The sequence below is a fragment of the Capra hircus genome, chromosome 4, assembly GCF_001704415.2.
Source record: "Capra hircus breed San Clemente chromosome 4, ASM170441v1, whole genome shotgun sequence".
In the NCBI taxonomy this organism is placed as follows: domain Eukaryota; kingdom Metazoa; phylum Chordata; class Mammalia; order Artiodactyla; family Bovidae; genus Capra; species Capra hircus.
In genome coordinates, this window is record NC_030811.1 from 53,921,825 (window position 1) to 53,942,383 (window position 20,559).

Genomic DNA, 20,559 nt, shown 5'->3' on the forward strand with positions numbered 1-20,559 from the left:
GTTTTTTTCTTGTAATTGATATCTAGTCTCTTAGTGTTGTGGTCAGAGAAGATGCTTGATACAATTTCAATTTTCTTAAATTTAGTGAGGCTTGATTTGGGACCCAAGATGTGGTCTATCCTGGAGAATGTTTCATGTGCACTTGAGAAGAAGGTGTATTCTTTTGCATTTGGATGGAATGTCCTGAAGGTATCACTGAGATCCATCTCATCTAATGTATCATTTAAGACTTGTGTTTCCTTATTAATTTTCTGATTTGATGATCTTTCCGTTGGTGTGAGTGGGGTGTTAAAGTCTCCTACTATTACTGTGTTACTGTCAATTTCTCCTTTTATGTCTGTTAGTGTTTATTGAGGTGCTCCTATATTGGGTGCATAGATATTTACAATTGTTTTGTTTCCTCTTGGTTGATCCCTTGATCATTATGTAGTGTCCTTCCTTATCTCTTGTAATCTTCTTTATTTTAAGGTCTATTTTGTCTGATATGAGGATTGCTACTCCAGCTTTCTTTTGCTTCCCATTTGCATGGAATATACTTTTCTATCCTCTCACTTTCAGTCTATATGTGTCTTGAGATCTGAAATGAGTTTCTTGTAGACAGCATATATATGGGTCTTGTTTTTGTATCCATTCAGCCAGTCTGTATCTTTTGGTTGGAACATTTAATCCATTTATATTCAAAGTAATTATTGATATATATGTTCCTATTGCCATTTTCTTAATTGGGGATGATTTTGTAGATCTTTTTCCTTCTCTTGTATTTCTTGGCTATATAAGTCCCTTTAACATTTGTTGTAAAACTGGTTTGGTGGTACATGATGCTGTTAACTTTTGCTTGTCTGAAAAACTTTATTTCTCCATCAACTTTGAATGAGATCCTCGCTGGGTACTGTAATCTTGGTTATAGATTTTTCCCTTTCAGTAATTTAAATACATCCTGGCATTCCCTTCTGGCCTGCAGAGTTTCTGCTGAAAGATCAGCTGTTAAGCATATGGGGTTTCCCTTGTATGTTACTTGTTGCTTCTCCCTTGCTGCTTTTAATATTCTTTCTTTGTGTTTAGTTTTTGTTAGTTTGATTAGTATGTGTCTTGCAGTGTTTCTCCTTGGGTTTATCCTGTATGGGACTCTTTGTGCCTCTTGGACTTGATTGACTATTTCCTTTTCCATGTTGGGGAAATTTTCAACTATTATTTCTTCAAAATTTTTCTCATACCCTTTCTTTTTCTCTCCTTCTTCTGGGACCCCTATAATTCTAATGTTGGTGTGTTTGATATTGTCCCAGAGGTCTCTGAGACTGTCTTCAGTTCTTTTCATTCCTTTTACTTTATTCTGCTCTTCAGAAGTTATTTCCACCATTTTATCTTCCAGTTCACTGATTTGTTCTTCTGCTTCAGATATTCTGCTATTGATTCCTTCTAGAATATTTTTAATTTCAGTAATTGTGTTGTTTGTCTCTGTATGTTTATTCTTTAATTCTTCTAGGTTTTTGTTAATTGATTCTTGCATTTTCTCCATTTTGTTTTCAAGGTTTTTGATGATCTTTACTATCATTATTCTGAATTCTTTTACAGGTAGTTTGCCTATTTCCTCTTCATTTATTTGGACTTCTCTGCTTCTAGTTTGTTCCTTCATTTGTGTAGCATTTCTCTGCCTTTTCATTATTTTTTTTTTAAATTAATTGTGTTTGAGGTCTCCTTTTCCCAGGCTTCAAGGTTGAATTCTTTCTTCCTTTTGGTTTCTGCCCTCCTAAGGTTGGTCAGTGGTTTATGTGAACTTCTTATAGGGTGAGATTTGTGCTGAGTTTTTGTTTGTTTTTCCTCTGATGTGCAAGGCTGAGTGAGGTGATAATCCTGTTTGCTGATGATTGGGTTTGTATTTTGGTTTTGTTTATTGTATGGATGAGGCGTTCTGCACAGGGTGCTACTGGTGGTTGGGTGATGCAGGGTCTTGTATTCAAGTGGTTTCCTTTGTGTTAAGTTCTCACTATTTGATTCTCCCTAGGGTTAGTTCTCTGGTAGTCTTGGTCTTAGAGTCAGTGCTCCTGCTCCAAAGGCTCAGGGCTTGATCTCTGGTCAGCAATGAAGATTCCACAAGTGGTTTGTTATGGCATTAAGGGAGATTAAAACAAATATCCAAAAACGAGAAACCAAAGATGAACCCCAGACAAATGGCCATTACAAAATCAGGCAAATAATAATTAAAACAACGGAATGTACACATATACATATACACCCATGAGCAAAGTGAAAACAGTCCAAAAAAAAAAAAGTATAGTAGATTGACCCAGTGAACAAAGTAAATAAAAAATTATATTTACTATTTAAGAACAAAACTAACTAAAGCACAGACTGGAAAACAAAACTAAAGCAAGGTGCCAGGTTGGTCAAGCAATGAAAATAAAACTAACAAATATGTTGAGAGGAAAGGAAAGAAAGAAAGGATATGCAAAGTTAAATAGAGGTAGATGAAGAAGATTTATATACATTAAAGATTAACTGCAAGAGGAAAAGAACAGTAGGAAAGGCAAACAAAGGAGTAAATGTAGAAAAAATATAATAGGTTTTTCAAAAAAATTAAAAATTAAATTATAAAAAAGAAAAAAAATGGAAGAAGAAAGAAAAAAGGGAAAAAAAAGGAAAATTCCACAGAACTGCAAAAGCCCAATGTAGAGGCAGAGGCTTAGAGCAACAATAAAAAGTGTGACTGAATATACGCATATATATATACACCCATTAACAAAATCAAAACAGTTCAACAAAAATAAAGTACAATAGACCGACCTGGCAAACAAAGGAATCCAAAAATTATATCTACCAGAACAAAACTAACTTAAGCACAATCTGTAAAACACAACTAAAGCAAGGTGCCAATTGGGGAATAAAGCAATGAAAATAAAACTAACATATGTTGAGAGGAAAGGAAAGAAAGAAGGGAAAGAATAGGTACGTGAAGTTAAATAGTGGTAGATGAAGATTTATATACATTAAAGATTAACTGCAAGGGGAAAAGAACAGTAGGAAAGACAAAGGAGTAAATGTAGAAAAAATATAATAGGTTTAAAAAATTAAAAATGACAATTATAGAAAAGAAAAAAAGCAGAAGAAGAAAGAAAAAAAGGGAAAGGAGAACTCCATAGAACTGCAAAAGCCCAACATAGAGGCAGTGGTTTATAACGACAATAAAAAGTGTGACTGAATATACACATACATATACACCCATAAACAAAATCAAAATAGTCCAACAAAAATAAAGTAGAATAGATTGACTGGCGAACAAAGGAAATAAAAAATTATATCTACCAGAACAAAACTAACTAAAGCACAAACTGGAAAAGAAAGCTAGAGCAAGGAGCCAATTGGGGAATAAAGCAATGAAAATAAAACTAACAAATATGTTGAGAGGAAAGGAAAGAAAGAAAAGAAGGAAACAATAGATATACAAAGTTAAGTAGGGTTAAAGAAGATTGTATACATTAAAGATTAACTGCAAGGGGGAGAGAACAGTAGGAAAACCAAGCAAAGGAATAAATGTCTAAAATGTAATAATAGGTTTTAAAAATTAAAGCAAGAAAGGAAAACTTCACAGAACTACAAAAGCCCAAGGTAGAGAAGCTGAAAAGCTTAATTAGATTTCATAGTGCCAGTGAAATCAACAACTACAATGGGGCGGGGTGGGGGTGGGGGAAGGAAAACAAGAAAAAAAAATCCAAAAGAATCTACAGAGCAAGTCAAAACATAAGAATAATAAATATTTTTCTTAAGTCACTGCTGTCAGAGTCCTTTCCCTCACTGGGAGTCAGAGTCCACCTCACCTCCCTAGGATGCCCTCCAACACTGTGCTGATCTCTGGACATGCTGTAGGGGCATCTCAGATTCTAATCTGGTCCTGCTCCTATGTGTTCTTGCCTCCGATGTCCACAGCTATCAGAACTAGCGCGTTTTCTTTTGTGGGAGCTCGCAGTGATCTTTTATATATTCCACAGACAGAGTCTGCCTAGTTGGTCATGTGGATTTAATCTGTAGCTTACACAGCTGGTGGGAAAGTTGGGTCTTCTTCCTTAGCTACACTGCCCCTGGGTTTCAATTGTGGTTTTATTTCCACCTCTGCATGTGGGTCATCCACTGGGGTTTGCTCCTGAGGCTGTCCTGAAAGACTTGGGTTTGCCCCTGTGAGGACCAGATGTGGAGGTGGTGCAGCTGCTTGGTCACAGGGGTTCTGGCGGCAGCAGGTACTCAGGGGAGTTGGCGGCTAGGGCAGCAGGAAATATAGTGCTCTAGAAGGGTACGCAACCAGTATTGGGCAATATGCTCCAGTATTCTTGCCTGGAGAATCCCCTGCCCTGACAGGCCACAGTCTACAGGGTCACAAAGAGTTGGACACGACCAAAGCGACCCTTCGTGCATAGACTCAAGACTTTTTTTTGCCTGTGGCAGCTCTGCCCTAGTGAGAGTTGAGCGCACAGGTGGTGCAGCTGCTTGGCTTGCGGGGACTCTGGCGGCACCAAGTGTGCAGGGACAGGGACTGCCTCCGCCGCAGGAGTTACGGCCCTATCAGAGTCTTTTTTTGAGCCTCTTGTAGCTGGCGATAAGAAGGCATCTTTGGCTAGTCTTTCCCCATAGCTCCTCCCATTCAGGCACTTAGAGAACTCCCTCGCCTGGGCTCCTTTCTCTGTTCGGTGCATCAGGCACATAGAGGGGCCCCCTTGGCTGGGGTCCTAGTCTGTAGATTGGCGTGTCAGGCACTTAAAGGAGCACGCTGGGTGGCGTTCTGCTCTGTAGTTCAGTGCATCAGGCATTTGATGGGCCAGGCTCTCTATTGTTCAGCTGCGGATGCTGACCTGTGGGGAGAGAGAGGCTATGGTGATGGCTCCACCCGCTATGCGTGACTCAGCAATATCGCCTTGCTTCCATGGCTGCCAGGCTTTCCTCCACCGCCATTTCCCACCACAACCTCCTCCTTCACATCCCCTTGATCCGTCTCTCCACAGTCAACATCAGCCCCTGCCCTGGGGTTGCTCCACAGTCCCCAAACCCCAGCTCCCAGTACGCCCTCCTCCCTGTCCGCGGAATGTGTGGCTGCGGCAAGACTGTCTGATTCGCATTCCATTTAGGCCGCCCCGGGTCAAGTGTTCCAGCGTTAATGTTTCTCCTCTGACTCAGACAGTTGCCCCCTGCTTCAGTTCCCCCACCCGCCGAAGGCAGGTCCAGTCCTGCTAACTCTCCTGTTTTTCCGCCTGGTTCCTTCATCCTGCCGAGTTTTGCGTGGGTCTGCGTATTCTTTTCCGCTGGTCAGGTACTCCTGTCCGCTCTCAGCTGGTGTTCTGCATGTGCTTTCTGAAGGTGTCTTCCTGATGTATCTGTGGAGAGAGATGTACTTCACATCCACCTACTCCTTCGCCATCTTCTTCTTCCTAAGTTTTTTTTTTTTTAGTTGAAGTATAGTTGATTTACACGGTGTTAGATTCTAGTATACAGCAAAATGAGTCAGTTATATATATATATAATATATATACACTTTTTCACATTATTTTCCATTATATGTGGTTAGAATACATTGCAAACAGTTCTCTATACGAAACAGTAGGACCTTGCCATTTATCTGTTTTCTATATAGCAGTTTGTATCCGCTAATCCCAAACTCCTAATTGATCCCTTCCCCGCCCCCTTTCCCCTTTGGTACCAAAAGTTTGTTTCCTAAGTCTGTGAGTCTGTTTCTGTTTTGTAAGTAAGTTCATTCATTTCGTATTTTAGATTTCACGTGTAAGTAATATCATATGGTATTTGTCTTTCTCTGTCTGATTTACTTCACTTGGTATGATAATCTCTAGGTCCAACCATGTAGCTGCAAATGGCATTGTTTCATCCTTTTTTATGTCTGAGTAGTATGCCACTGTGTACGCATACCACATCTTCTTTATCCGTTCATCTGTCAATGGACATTTAGGTTGCTTCCATGTCTTGGCTGTTGTGAGTAGTGCTGCTGTGAACATAGGAGTGCGTGTATTGTTTTAAATTAGAGTTTCTTCCAGATATATGCCCAGGAGTGGTTTTACTGGATCATATGGTAACTCTTATTTTTAATTTTTTAAGGAACCTCCATACTGTTTTCCATAGTGACTGTTCCAATTTACATGCCCACCAACCTGGTGTAACAAGAGTTCCCTTTTCTCTACACCCTCTCCAGTCTACAGTTTATTATTTGTATACTTTTTAATGATAGCCATTAAAGAGGAGAGTGAAAAAGCTGGCTTAAAACTCAACATTCAGAAAACTGAGATCATGGCATCTGGTCCCATTACTTAATGGCAAGTAGATGGGGAAACAATGGAAACAGTGACAGATCTTATTTTAATGGGCTCCAAAATTACCACAGATGGTGACTGCAGCCATGAAATTAAAAGACACTTGCTCCTTGGAAGAAAAGCTGTGACCAACCTAGACAACATATTAAAAAGCAGAGACATTACTTTGCCTACAAAGGTCCGTGTAGTCAAAGCTATGGTTTTTCCAGTAGTCATGTATGAATGTGAGAGTTAGACTATAAAGAAGGCTGAGTGCTGAAGAATTATGCCTTTGAACTGTGGTATTGAAGAAGACTCTTGAGAGTCCCTTGGACTGCAAGGAGATCCAACCATTCCATCCTAAAGGAAATCAGTCCTGAATATTCAGTGGAAGGACTGATCCTGAAGCTGAAACTCCAGTACTCTGGCTGCCTGATGTGAAGAACTGACTCACTGGAAAAGACCCTGATGCTGGGAAAGATTGAGGGCAGGAGCAGGGGATGACAGAGGATGAGATGGTTGGATGGCATCACTGACTCGATAGACATGAATTTGAGCAAGCTCCGGGAGTTGGTGATGGACAGGGAATCCTGGCGTGCTGCAGTCCATGGGGTTGCAAAGAGTCGGACTCTACTGAGTGACTGAACTGATTCTGAGCAGTGTGAGGTGGTACCTCATTACTGTTTTGATTTGCATTTCTCTGATAGTTAGTGATGTTGAGCATTTTCTCATGTGCCTGTTGGCCATCTATATGTCTTCTTTGCAGAAATGCCTCTTTAGGTCTTCTGCCCATTTTTTGATTGGGTTGTTTGGTTTTTGTTGTTGAGTTGTATGAGCTATTTGTATATTTTGGAAATTAAGCCTTGTCAATCATATCATATGCAAATACTTCAGTTTATCTTAAAATTGATGGTTCAGTTCAGTTCAGTCGCTCAGTCGTATTGATGGTATCTGATGGTTAATTTTTTGTGTCAACTCACCTGGGCCATGGAGTGCGCAGACATTTGACGAATCATCATTCTGGTTGTGTCTGAGGGTGTTTCTGGATGGGATTAACATTTGAATTGGTAAACATAGTAAAGTAGATTGCTTTTCCTAACGTGAATGGGTCCCATCCAAAGACATAAATAGAACAAAAAAGGAGTAAGGGGTAATAGCTCTTCCTGCTTGACTGTTGAGCAGGAACTTTGGTCTTTTCCTGTTTTTTCACTCTCGCTGAAACTTTGACTCTTCTTGGGTCTCAAGCCTCCTGACTTTGGACTGGAATTGCTAGTTGGCTCTCCTGATTCTCTAGCTTGCTGACTGCAGGTGTTGGAATTTCTCAGGCTCTATAATGCATGAGCAAATTCCTTATAATAAATTGTGTGTAGATATGCCTACATATTATTGGTTCTCTTTCTCTGGAGAATGAAGACTAATGTAGGTGAGGTCCGAAATTTGATAAAATATGATCATTGAGGGTACGTTGAATTCCCTCTACTTGAGAGTCATGGTGGGTTTGGAGAATGTTTCACACCGAACATAATCATGGAACTTCAGTTGTAAGTGCGAAGATGCTGCTGTTCTATACCAGGATAGCTACCTGGCAATGGGGAGTCAGGGTTTGGGAGTTGTTATGCCAGGAGGGACAGTGTTAGAAAGACAGTTTTCTTCCCAGCTCTGTTGTATACTTCTTCTGTGACTTTAGGTAGGTCACTTAATCTGTCTGGGATTGTTTTCCTTTTCTGTGAAAGAGCTGGTTGGACTAGGTGATTTCAAACTCCCTTTTCATTTCTCAGTCTTGGCAGTTGATTCTTCTGTTTCAGTGAGGGGAGATGCATAAGCTGTAAATAATGACTTGCAGAGGGCTCCAGTATCACCAGTAATATCCAACTCCTGGAGTGCTGATTGATCAGTTTGATTTCTTAAACTGTAATGTTTGTGTCAAGAACAATAGCTTTCAGGTTTGTTTGCATAGAATTTGAAACCAGGGCCAGGAAGCATCACTTTCTGAAACAGAATTTACAAGTTCATCCCAAGAGGTTTTCCATCCAATAATTGACTTGTATGGGTGTTGAGTTAAGGCCTTGGGACTCCTGACATCTAGTAAAGGGTCTAGGTCCTTCCCTGTCAGTGGTTCCCTGACATTACTATTTTGACATCAGTAGATGACTTACGTATTTACTTGGTGTGAATCTGTCCCCAACGGCCCATCAGGTATGTACCTGAGCCGCCCTTGGGGCCCTGCCCAAAGTCCCTACCAACCTTCTCTCTGACTGTCTCAGCCATAGAAGAGTCCAGTGAGAGAAATGTATCCTTAAAGGGCTGTGGCATTTCAGAGAGAGAGAAAAAAAAAAATCTGACAGAGGAGACTGACAAGGCTTACGCAAGAGATAGTCAGGGATGACATTTTAGGAAGAAGTCCAATTTGAGCGAAAGCTCTGAAGCAAGAATACAAGTGAGTTTAGTGTGACTAGAATATAGGTTGTGTAAGAGGGCTAGATAAGATGTGAGTTCCCACTGAATATGATTTGTCCTCTGAAATTCTCTGAAGTAAAAACAGTTAAGCTCATGAATGTTTTAAGATTATTCCATTTCAGTGGATCAGTACCAAATAGTAAATTAAAGTTGTCTTTTCCTAGAAATCATATGACCCTAGGCAGGCCTGTTAGACAGCACTTTGTGTAATGTTGAAAGGTCAGTATAATCCTTTGTCTCATTTTTAGGTTCAGAATAATTTTTCTTAACCAGAGGGGAAGAGAGCAAGTGTGTTAACAATAATGTTTGGAAAACAACTATCTTTAATATTAGAAAAATTAAAAACCAAAGATTACTAGTACTGTATTAGGGGGGGAAAGGAATAAAAATCATCAGTAGTCCCATTACTTAGAGAATCATCACTATATTTATTGCTGCTCCTTCTAGACTTCTATGCAAAAATGAGATCAGATATACAGATCTCTTCTAGCTTCTTTTTTCCCATAGAATTTTCCCCCAGAAGGTAAGTTCCTTGGAGCTGGAATCCAGCATCCTTTGTTAGGTCCTATTCTGTGTCCTGGGAAGCAGTAATTGAGACCATGCTCTTGCTTCTGTTTGCAGGGTGGCAGCCTCGGTGGTTCCTTCTCTGTGGAGGGATATTATCTTACTATGATTCTCCTGAAGATGCCTGGAAAGGTTGCAAAGGGAGCATCCAGATGGCAGTCTGTGAAATTCAAGGTGAGAAGCCAAGAGATTTGCAGGGTTTATTTTTGTTTCTCCCCCAAGATTAAAAAAAAAAAAAAAAGGCATTGGTTTCTTAGGCCTTTCTGTGCTGCTTCCAAAGTATAGACAAAGATATGTTATGTTTCCCTCCTCAAAAAAAACCTTGCAAGGAAGACCTCAAACTGCAGGCAGTTTTTACAGGAAGATTTGTTAAGAGGTAGTGAAAATAAGTGAGAGCAGTTTATTAGTCACACATCTAGTACCGTTTCATAGTCTCCTGCTCACCTGGCACTGGAGGCAGTTTTCTAACCTTGTGTTTTTACTGTAACATCAAACACTTCTGTATTTGAATCAGGACACACACCTACCTTCCCACCACCACGACCATACTCAAAACTAAACAAGCAAACACCTAACAGACCTACCAACAGCCTTTACTTCTTGGTTTTAGGAATCTTAGGATGTGCTGGGAGGGTATGGCTCAGAAACTGATTAGAACGGAATTAGGGGCACACGACTTGGAGGGTGAAGGAGAGTGTGGCTTGCTTGTTTCTTCTCCTAAAGGCTCTAAGGGAATTGTCACATTTTTTACATAATGAGTGAAGAAAGGTAGAAAAGGAAAAGTACTGTGTTTTTGATTGCTTTCCAGTTGTCACATTTTTAATATGACACGTAAAGGAAGGTAGAAGAGTAAAAATACTCTGTTCAGTTGCTTTCCAGTAACCCAAGGAGATAAAGAGCACATCCTTACTTGTTTGCATCAAGGCTTTTTGGCTGCAGAGCAGCATGCTTTACACACACACAGGCCAAAAGAGAGATTTTTCCCTCTCTGTGTTTCGAAAAGATACTGAGGAAATTTAAGTGCTTCTTTTTTAGGCCAAAGTCTTGGTGAGACCTTGGAGCCAATTGCAAAGTTTTCCTTCTTCATCAGCAGAGACCTCTAGGAAGAGATAAATAAACCAGGAGAAGTTGTGAGGGCTGGCATCCTCTTTTGGAAGAAGTCCTCAGTGACTGGCCCCAGTAAAGCTCAGGAGTTTGGGTAGAGTGGAGGCTACCCAGACAGGGCTCTTCTGGGTTTCTGACCTCCCTCTGCCTTGCTCCCAGTTCATTCTGTAGATAACACACGCATGGACCTGATCATCCCTGGGGAGCAGTATTTCTACCTGAAGGCCAGAAGTGTGGCTGAGAGACAGCGGTGGCTGGTAGCCTTGGGGTCAGCCAAGGCTTGCCTGACAGACAGTAGGACCCAGAAGGAAAAAGGCAAGTATTGGTTGTCCTCTGGCCTGGGAACCTGGAAATCACCTGGTGGCATCTCTGGCTTCCCATATTTGTTAGCTTACTTCTGACCACCTAGCCACAGCCATCTTTTTATGTCATGCAAGTGCTGTACATCTCAGTGGAACTTAAACAACCTGTACCTGACTCTTCTCTCTTAGCATGTCATAGTAGAAAGAGGGCAGGTTTTGGAGCCAGACACAACTGGGTTCAAATCATGGCTTTGGAGGGTACTGGCTTTGTGACCTTGGCATAGGACCTCTCTCATCGTCAGTTTCCTTATGTTTTAGAAAGAGTTAATTACCTACCTTACAAGAATTACCATGAGGATCAGTGATGATATAAAACTGCCTAGTACGTTGTCTGGCACATAGTTGACTTTTGGTAAAGGGTAGCTGAGCCAGAGAAGCCTTGGATCTGAGTGTTTGTTGCACTAACACCCTACTTTCCCCTCCTTTGTCCTGGGGTGGATGGCTGCTTAATTGTCAGATTCCTGCTTAATGCTCATTAACTCAACATCATTAGGTCTCCTGAGAACCATGGCATAACTTTCTATCTGTCCTGGGTCACGAGGGCCAGAGCTTACTGCCTGAGCTCTGCCTTCCGACCCTGTATCCCTGAGTGTATACCTGGAAACATTGGTAGGAGAGAGAGGGGCCTCTGGGAAAAGTGTTTCAAGGATGTTTCTCGTGACGCATAACGACAGATGTGCTTCACTTTTCAGGTAGACACAGTAAAATGGCCTCCTGGTTGGTTTTTAACGCTGAAATACTGGAGTGGGTAGCCTATCCCTTCTCTAGCAGATCTTCCAGACCCAGGAATCGAACTGGAGTCTCCTGCATTGCAGGCCGATTCTTTACCAGCTGAGCTACAAGGGAAGCCCTTTTAATGCTAAGTCAAAAGCAAAATCTTGACTCTGTGAGCTCTGACTCATAGCAGGTAGAATGTGCCAGCTTTTTCACAGAGAAGAAAACAGAGGCAGTAATGGCTGTAACCGAGCCCTTAGTGCCAGGGTGAGTGGAGTGCCGAACTAGTGAAGAAGCAGCAGGCGTGCAGAGAGTGCCATTTGCCTTTCCAGGCAGCGTGCTGGACCAGTCCTCTGATTCATGAGCTACCTTAGTGGTAATTGCATGTTACAGACCACTGCTTCCCAGTTTTGTGCACCAGCAGATAGATAGCTGTGACCCCATTTTACAGATAGAAAAACTGGCAGAACTGAGCTCAAAACTCTGAACCTTTGACTCTGTTCCCAGTTCTGACACAATTGAATCAGAGGTATATGTCTCCTTCCTGTACTGGTGATTATTAAGATGATGCTGTGAAAGTGCTGCACTCAATATGCCAACAAATTTGGAAAACTCAGCAGTGGCCACAGGACTGGAAAAGGGCAGTTTTCATTCCAATTCCGAAGAAAGGCAATGCCAAAGGATGCTCAAACTACCGCACAATTGCACTCATCTCACACGCTAGTAAAGTAATGCTCAAAATTCCCCAAGCCAGGCTTCAGCAATACGTCAACCGTGAACTCCCTGATGTTTAGGCTGGTTTTAGAAAAGGCAGAGAAACCAGAGATCAAATTGCCAACATCCTCTGGATCATGGAAAAAGCAAGAGAGTTCCAGAAAAACATCTATTTCTGCTTTATTGACTATGCCAAAGCCTTTGACTGTGTGGATCACAATAAACTGTGGAAAATTCTGAAAGAGATGGGAATACCAGACCACCTGACCTGCCTCTTGAGAAATCTGTATGCAGGTCAGGAAGCAACAGTTAGAACTGGACATGGAACAACAGACTGGTTCCAAATAGGATAAGGAGTACGTCAACGCTGTATATTGTCACCGTGCTTATTTAACTTATATGCAGAGTACATCATGAGAAACGCTGGACTGGAAGAAGCACAAGCTGGAATCAAGATTGCTGGGAGAAATATCAATAACCTCAGATATGCAGATAACACCCCCCTTATGGCAGAAAGTGATGAGGAGCTAAAAAGCCTCTTGATGAAAGTGAGAGTGGAGAGTGAAAAAGTTAGCTTAAAGCTCAACATTCAGAAAACGAAGATCATGGCATCTGGTCCCATCACTTCATGGGAAATAGATGGGGAAACAGTGGAAACAGTGTCAGACTTTATTTTTTTGGGCTCCAAAATCACTGCAGATGGTGACTGCAGCCATGAAATTAAAAGACGCTTACTCCTTGGAAGAAAAGTTATGACCAACCTAGAGAGCATATTCAAAAGCAGAGACATTACTTTGCCGACTAAGGTCCATCTAGTCAAGGCCATGGTTTTTCCTGTGGTCATGTATGGATGTGAGAGTTGGACTGTGAAGAAGGCTGAGCGCCGAAGCATTGATGGTTTTGAACTGTGGTGTTGGAGAAGACTCTTGAGACTGCAAGGAGATCCAACCAGTCCATTCTGAAGGAGATCAACCCTGGGATTTCTTTGGAAGGAATGATGCTAAAGCTGAAGCTCCAGTACATTGGCCACCTCATGTGAAGAGTTGACTCATTGGAAAAGACTCTGATGCTGGGAGGGATTGGGGGCAGGAGGAGAAGGGGACGACCAAGGATGAGATGGCTGGATGGTATCATGGACTCGATGGACGTGAATCTGAGTGAACTCTGGGAGTTGGTGATGGACAGGGAGGCCTGGTGTGCTGCGATTCATGAGGTCGCAAAGAGTCGGACATGACTGAGCGACTGAACTGAACTGAGCTGAGTCAAGAAATAATGTAGATTACTTCAGAAGGCTAGGAATCTCCTTTTTTCTGTTTTTCTTGCTCCCATAACTTCAGTTATATAGTATTTGTAGCCCATAATATAAACATCTGACTTTGAACATAGATTATACTTTATCTGTATAGTATGCTAACTAGTATATCAGTTATTTATTCTGATAATTACATTTTCATCATTTTGTTATTTAGAGTTTGCTGAAAACACTGAAAACTTGAAAACCAAAATGTCAGAATTAAGACTCTACTGTGATCTTCTTGTTCAGCAAGTAGATAAAACGAAAGAAGTGACCGCAACTGGTGTGTCCAGTTCTGAGGTAAAACACCATTTGTCTTTAAAAAGTAGCACCAGGTGTTGCTTACTGGTGATGCACATTCTTACATAATCCATACCTTGGAATGTGCTGTTTTTCACAGAAAAAAAGTGATAGACTTAAACAAGAAATGTATGCATTTCAGCATATGGAACCATATAGTGTTCCTTCCTGGGAAGAAAATTCAGGATTAATTGATAATATTTGGAACTTTTACTAATGTACTCGAATAAGTGTCTTCTCAGTTTGCATAACTTTTAAAAATAACAGCCTTAACTGTCTGACAGCGCCGTTTCTGTGCTACTGGTGTGGCTCCTAAGGTGACAGCATCTTGCATGTCAGGTATGCGTATCTGTTACCTCTTTTGAGACTGTAACAGGGTTTGTTCCGCCAGAGTAGACGTTCTGCTTTAGTGTAGACTAGCACTTTCAAAGAGAGAGATACAGCTTTATTTCTCTCCATCGTCAGCAAGGATTGAAAGCGTCATCACTTATTAATGAAATTATTATTTTCTCATTCTAAAACATATATTAAAAGATGTATCTGATGTTAATCTATGTATTGAATGGTTCACATTCACCAGGGAGAGGTCTCTGCTCTGCTCTCAAAGAAGCTATCTGAGAAACGGTGCCTACAAAAATGAAGAATCTTCAGATTATAATTAATAGTTTTAAATTACTTAGGTAATATAGCACTATGCTACTAATAGTATAGTGCTCTAAGTTTTTCTAATAAAAGTGTTTTAGCTCACTTTCATTCATTCTTTGGGGTGAGGGGAGGTCTCTTACTAATTCAGCATGTTACGCACAAGACACTGTGCTGCGGGAGGGCAGCAGGAGGGCCACCAAAACATTTCAGTCCTGCTTTTGGGATGTTAGAACCTAGAGCAGTGATTCTCCAGCCAGAGAAGTTTGCCCCTCAGGAGGCATCGGGCCATGTCTAAGACAGTTTCGGTTATCACTACTGACGGAGTGCTGTTGGCCTCTAAGGGAGAGAGGTCAGATGGCCAGATGCTGCTTGATATCTTGAAGGGACAGGAGAGCCATTCCCCCTCCATCTCCTCCTCCAATAATTAGCTAGCCCCAAATGCCAGTGGAGCCAAGGAAGAGAAGCCCTGGTCTAGAGGGAAAGGAGAAAGTGAATGCAGCAACTTTTAATTCAGAAGTGTTTATAGTAAGTGTTTAATTCAAAAGTGTTTGTATTAGTAGTAAGTGTTTATAGTAAGTGCCTCAGAAACTTGCTAATGAAACTGTGGCTATGGTATTGTGATTTATTGTTGTTGTTCAGTTACTAAGTCATATCTGACTCTTTGAGATCCCATGGTCTGCAGCCTGCCAAGCTCCTCAGTCCTTCAGTATCTCCTGGAGTTTGCTCAAATTCATGTCCATTGAGTTGGTGACACTATCTCACCGTCTCATCCTCTGCCACTTCATTTTCCTTTTACCTTTAATCTTTCCCATCATAAGGGTCTTTTCCGGTGAGTCAGCTCTCTTACATCAGGTGGCCAAAGTATTTGAGCTTCAGCATCAGCCCTTCCAATGAATATTTAGAGTTGATTTCCTTTGAGATTAACTGGTTTGATATCCTCCTTGCAGTCCAAGGGGCTCTCAAGAGTCTTCTCCAGCACCACAATTTGAAGGCATCAATTCTGATGCCTTCAGCTTTGTTTATGGTTCAACTTTCACATCTGTACATGACTACTGAAAAAACCATACCTTTGACTATATGGACCTTTGTTGGCAAAGTGACGTCTCTGCTTTGTTATATACACTGTCTAGGTTTGTCATAGCTTTCCTTCCAAAGATCAAGTGTCTTTCATGGCTGCAGTCACCATCACATTGATTTTGGAACCCAAAAAAGACAGTTTGTTATTACTTCCACTTTTCCCCTTCTATTTGTCATGATATGATAGGACTGGATGCCATGATGTTCATTTATGAATGTTGAATCTTAAGCAAGCTTTTTCACTCTTCTCTTTCACCCTCATCAAGAGGCTCTTTAGTTTCTCTTCACTTTCTGCTGTTAGAGTGGTATCATCTGCATATCTGAGGTTGTTGATATTTGAGCTGGCAGTCTTGATTCCAGCTTGGATTCTTCCATCTTGGCATTTCACATGATGTACTCTGTGTAGAAGTTAAATAAGCAGGATGACAATATACAGTCTTTGTCTTAATCCTTTCCCAATTTGGAACCAGTTCTAACTGTTGTTTCTTGACCTGCACACAGGTTTCTTGGGACAGGTAAGGTGGTTTGGTAGTCCCATCTCTTTAAAAATTTTTCAGTTTGTTGTACATAGTCAAAGGCTTTAGTATAGTGAAGCAGAAGTAGGTGTTTTTCTGGAATTCCTTTGCTTTTCTCTGTGATCCATTGAATGTTAGCAATTTGATCTCTGGTTCCTCTGCCATTTCTGAACCCAGCTTGTACATCTGGAAGTGCTCGGTTCTTGTACTGCTGAAGCCTCTCTTGAAGGATTTTTAAATTAACCTTACTAAGTATGTGAAATGGGCACAACTGTATGGTAGTTTGAACATTCTTTGGCATTGCTTTTCTTTGGGATTGGAATGAAAACTGACTTGTGGCTCAGTTGATGAATCCACCTGCAATGCAGGAGACCTGGGTTTGGTCCCTGGGTTGGGAAGATCCCCTGGAGGAGGGCATGGCAACCCACTCCAGTTTTCTTGTCTGGAGAATCCCCGTGAACAGCAGAGCCTAGTGAGCTACAGTCCATGGAGTGGCAAAGAGTTAGACATGACTGAGCAACTAAGCATAGCACATAGCCACTGCTGAATCTTCCAAATTTGCTGATATATTGAGTGTAGCAGCACTTTCACAGCATCATCTTTTAGGAATTAAAATAGCTCAGCTGAAATTCCATCACCTCCACTAGCTTTGTTCATAGTAATGCTTCTCAAGGCCCACTTGACCCCACACTTTAGGATGTCTGGCTCTAGGTGAGTGACCGTACCTTCGTGGTTATCCAAGTTATTAAGATCTTTTTTGTACAGTTCATCTGTGTATTCTTGCCACCTCTTCTTAATCTCTTCTGCTTCTGTTAGGTCCTTACTGTTTCTGTCCTTTATTGTGTCCATCCTTGCATGAAATGTTCCCTTGATATCTCCAATTTTCTTGAAGACATATTTGTCTTTCCTGGGTCTCCTGCATTGGCAGGTGGATTCTCTGCTACTGAGTCAACAGGGAAGCCCTATTGTGGTTTATAATAAGAAATGTATGTTTGGTCTTTGGTTTTTGGCACAGACTTCTTAAAGTAACCACTGGAATTTCCTGTGCTGCAAGTGATCAAGATGTCTTTTGTTATGTTAATAAGGCAACTATTGAACAGTGCCTAAAGATGGAGGTTCTTGTTGACGGTAGACCCTACCGAGTAGGGTTGCAACTTTCTTTCCTACCCTCTCACCTCCTGGGAGGGGAGAGGGACTGAAGATTGACCTGTCACCCTTGGCCAATGATTTAATCAGTCGTGCCCATTTAATGAAACTTCAAAGCATGGGGTTTAGAAAGCTCTTGAGTTGGTAAATAGTGTTGACTGGGGAGAGTGGCACACTCAAGGGAGCATGGAAGCTCCAAGCCTGTTCCCACATGCCTTGTCTTGTGCATCTCTTCCATCTTGCTGTTCCTGAGTTATACCCTTGTATAATAACCCAGTGATCTAGTAAGTAAAATATTTTTCTTAGTTCTGTGAGCTGCTCTGGTAAAGTAGTTAAACACAAGGAGGGGGTTGTTGGAATCTTCAGTCTATAGTAGGTCAGTCAGTAGCACAAGTGACACCCTGAACTTGCCATTGGTGTCTGAAGTGGGGGTAGGAAGCAATCTTGTAGGACTGAGCATGTAACCTGTGAGACCTGACACTGTTCCAGGTAAATTGTGTGGAACTGGAGGACACCTGGCTGGTGTCCAAGAATTTCTTGGTGGTGTGGGAAAAAAATCACATGTTGTAATTGGTATCTGAATCATAGTGGTTCATAACCATTAACATCTCACTTGTTAGAAATAATAAATTAAAAAAATATAGGGGCCATGGTTAAAGAACAAAATTCAACTGAGTAAAATTTAAAGATCTTACTGGCTTTATTCAGCAGTTCATGAATTGAGCAGCATCCAGTCCATCCAGCAGCTAGAAAGGAGCTGTGAAGAGCTGTATCAGGCTAGAGATTTCTGTGGACCAAAGTGAGCAGGAACAAGGAATTTATAGTGGCTATTTCCTAAATGGTTAAAGCAAGGTTACTTTTCTTATATGGAGCAAAGGAAAGTCTTGGAGCCAGGTCAGTAACTTGCACTGAGCAGGCAGGCACTGATTGGTTGACCTAGACCTGCCTTTTCTGGGAGGCCCAGCGTAGAAATGTGGCTACATTTCTGGTTTGCTGATGTGAGGCTTAGCATGAGTGACTCCATCTTGGGCCAAATCTGGTAGCTTTAACACCACTAAGATGTGGTTTCCATATTCTCTAATCTAGGGGTGGCCTGTTTTCTGAACAACTTATTAGTATCAATATCCAGGATCACCCTGAGAAAGTGAAATGATTTGGAGAAAAAAAAGGATTTGATGCTCTAAAGAATTCCAGTTGCAAAAACCTATTAGACTTATCTGTACTGAAAGCCAGAAAGCCCATTCTGAAAGCAAACAGTGTGATATTTGGTTTCTAATGCTTCTGTTCTGGAAGCTCGTTTTTTACGCAGAAAATGTTTCTCCATTGATCCCACTGGTCATTAATCCATGTGACTCTGTTTGGTGTCTGCCATCCCTTATAGACTAGAAACTCATGTGGGCTCAGTGCCGGACATATTGCTGTCATAGAGAAGTTGTTGCCTTCAGCTGGAGTGGTGGGTGAGCATGAAGGGCAGGCTAAGGGTAAGGCTTGTGTATTGGTAATAGATAAATTAGACTTGTTTAGTCCTTTTCTTTTATAACTGGTACACATATTTGTCCAGCAAAATAGATGGGATTGTTATTATTGTCGTTTTGTGGATAAAACCTCTAAGACTATTCCACGATTGAGCTCTTTCCTTTTTGGCAAAGTAAAGGCATCTTCCACTCTGGTTGTTTCATAGGAGGGAATTGATGTGGGAACTCTGCTGAAATCAACCTGTAACACTTTTCTCAAGACTTTGGAAGAATGCATGCAGATTGCAAACGCAGCCTTCACTTCTGAGCTGCTCTACCGCACGCCTCCAGGGTCACCTCAGCTGGCCATGCTCAAGTCCAACAAGGTAACAGACCAGCTCAGCTTGGCTGCAGCAGGGCATAATGGAAAGTTAAGAAATTGGTAGACTGAGCTGCTATATAAGGAAGGCAACTGATGAATTCCCTTTGGCAACTGCAGCGGACTTTGCTTTCTGTGCACTTTTGTATCTGCCCTCAGTCCCTCATATCCCCTCAGGTCCTGTTGGCAGTTTTACCACCTAGACATGTCTCTCTCTCTCTCTGATACAGCTGGCCTCTTTTCTCCAGCCTGCTTGTCCAGTGAATCTTGTAGAGACTGGTAGTAACCTTGTAACTAACTGCCTTCTGCCTGCTCTTCCAGGCAGTCTACAGTATTTCTATTCATGCCGTGTAAATTGGACCACCTAAAACTTTTGGTGATTCCCTCGTTACCTACAGGTTAAAGTCAGAATGTTGTAGCTGCTTCCCACATCACCAACCTTTTTTTCTTCTGTCATAACCGGGTTTAAACCTGTTAACTGCTTATAGCTCCCGCACTTCTTTGGGCCATTTCTCAGTACCAAGAATGCCCTTCTCACATGTCTTTCCCTGGTTAGCTTTTACTCATCTTTCAAAATTTAATCTCTTTCCCTGAATCCCTTAGTTGGGCTAAGAGTTCTTCCTCTACACATACCCCTGTTTTAGCCTCAGTCTGTATTGAAATTACCTTGAGGGCAAGAACTCTATACTGTGAACCTTTATATTTCCAGTGTTTGGTAAAATGCTGTATCATAGTTTGGTGTTTAACAATATTGTAATGAGTGTAATTGTAATTACAAGAAAGCCAAGCATTTGAATATGGTATTTAGGTCCTTCAAGAGACCATTTTTCTTTTTCTTGGAAATTTGAGTACCCTCATTTGAATAACTATGAAAGACTGGTTGGGTTCAGTGACTCCTTTCTTTTGGCAGGACCTAAAATGATTCCTCTTGAGTAAGGTGGTGTGTTATGATCATATTTACCACTCTCATATGGGATAAAACTCTAAATATATTCTATTGGGAATTTTAACATGTGAACTTTCTTTTCTTTGCTTCTTTTAAAGATGAAACATCCTATTGTACCGATTCATAATTCATTGGAAAGGTACAGTAACAGTTTCTGTTTTTTATTCTAAAAATATAAAAATAAGGATATCGGTATTCCTTGTTTTTTTTTTTTTTTTTAAAATAATACTTTTATCATGTGGTGGTTTTTCTCGTGGGTTGAGATGATACCAAGGGAAACAGTGTCTCTGATTTTCCTCTTTTGGGTGAGCCTGAAGCAATGCAAACTTCATTCAACACTGACTACTAGTGAAGAGGTTTGCATTTCCCCAGGATATGGATCTCGTGCATCTTGTCTAGTAACTTTTCATCTCTTTGGTGCCTCAGTGTTGGAACCTCCTCTCTTGTGGAGGAGCTGAGCATTGATTTAAGTGTGCTTCCCTGGTGGCTCAGACAGTAAAGCGTCTGCCTACAATGTGGGAGACCCAGGTTCAATCCCTGGGTCAGGAAGATCCCCTGGAGAAGGAAATGGCAGCCCACTACAGTATTCATGCCTGGAAAATCCCAT

The 20,559-nt window shown here is 41.3% G+C and overlaps 1 protein-coding gene across 1 annotated transcript in view; it reads left to right on the forward strand.

Moving 5' to 3' along the window:
- The window catches only part of PLEKHA8 (pleckstrin homology domain containing A8), a 69,385-nt gene that overhangs the window by 14,739 nt on the left and 34,087 nt on the right, over positions 1 to 20,559 (forward strand). Inside the window, exons 2-6 of the mRNA XM_005679257.3 lie at positions 9,360 to 9,476; positions 10,566 to 10,721; positions 13,666 to 13,790; positions 18,855 to 19,013; positions 20,051 to 20,091. Of these exons, the coding sequence (XP_005679314.1) occupies positions 9,360 to 9,476; positions 10,566 to 10,721; positions 13,666 to 13,790; positions 18,855 to 19,013; positions 20,051 to 20,091 (598 nt within the window). The remainder of the gene's footprint in view (positions 1 to 9,359; positions 9,477 to 10,565; positions 10,722 to 13,665; positions 13,791 to 18,854; positions 19,014 to 20,050; positions 20,092 to 20,559) is intronic.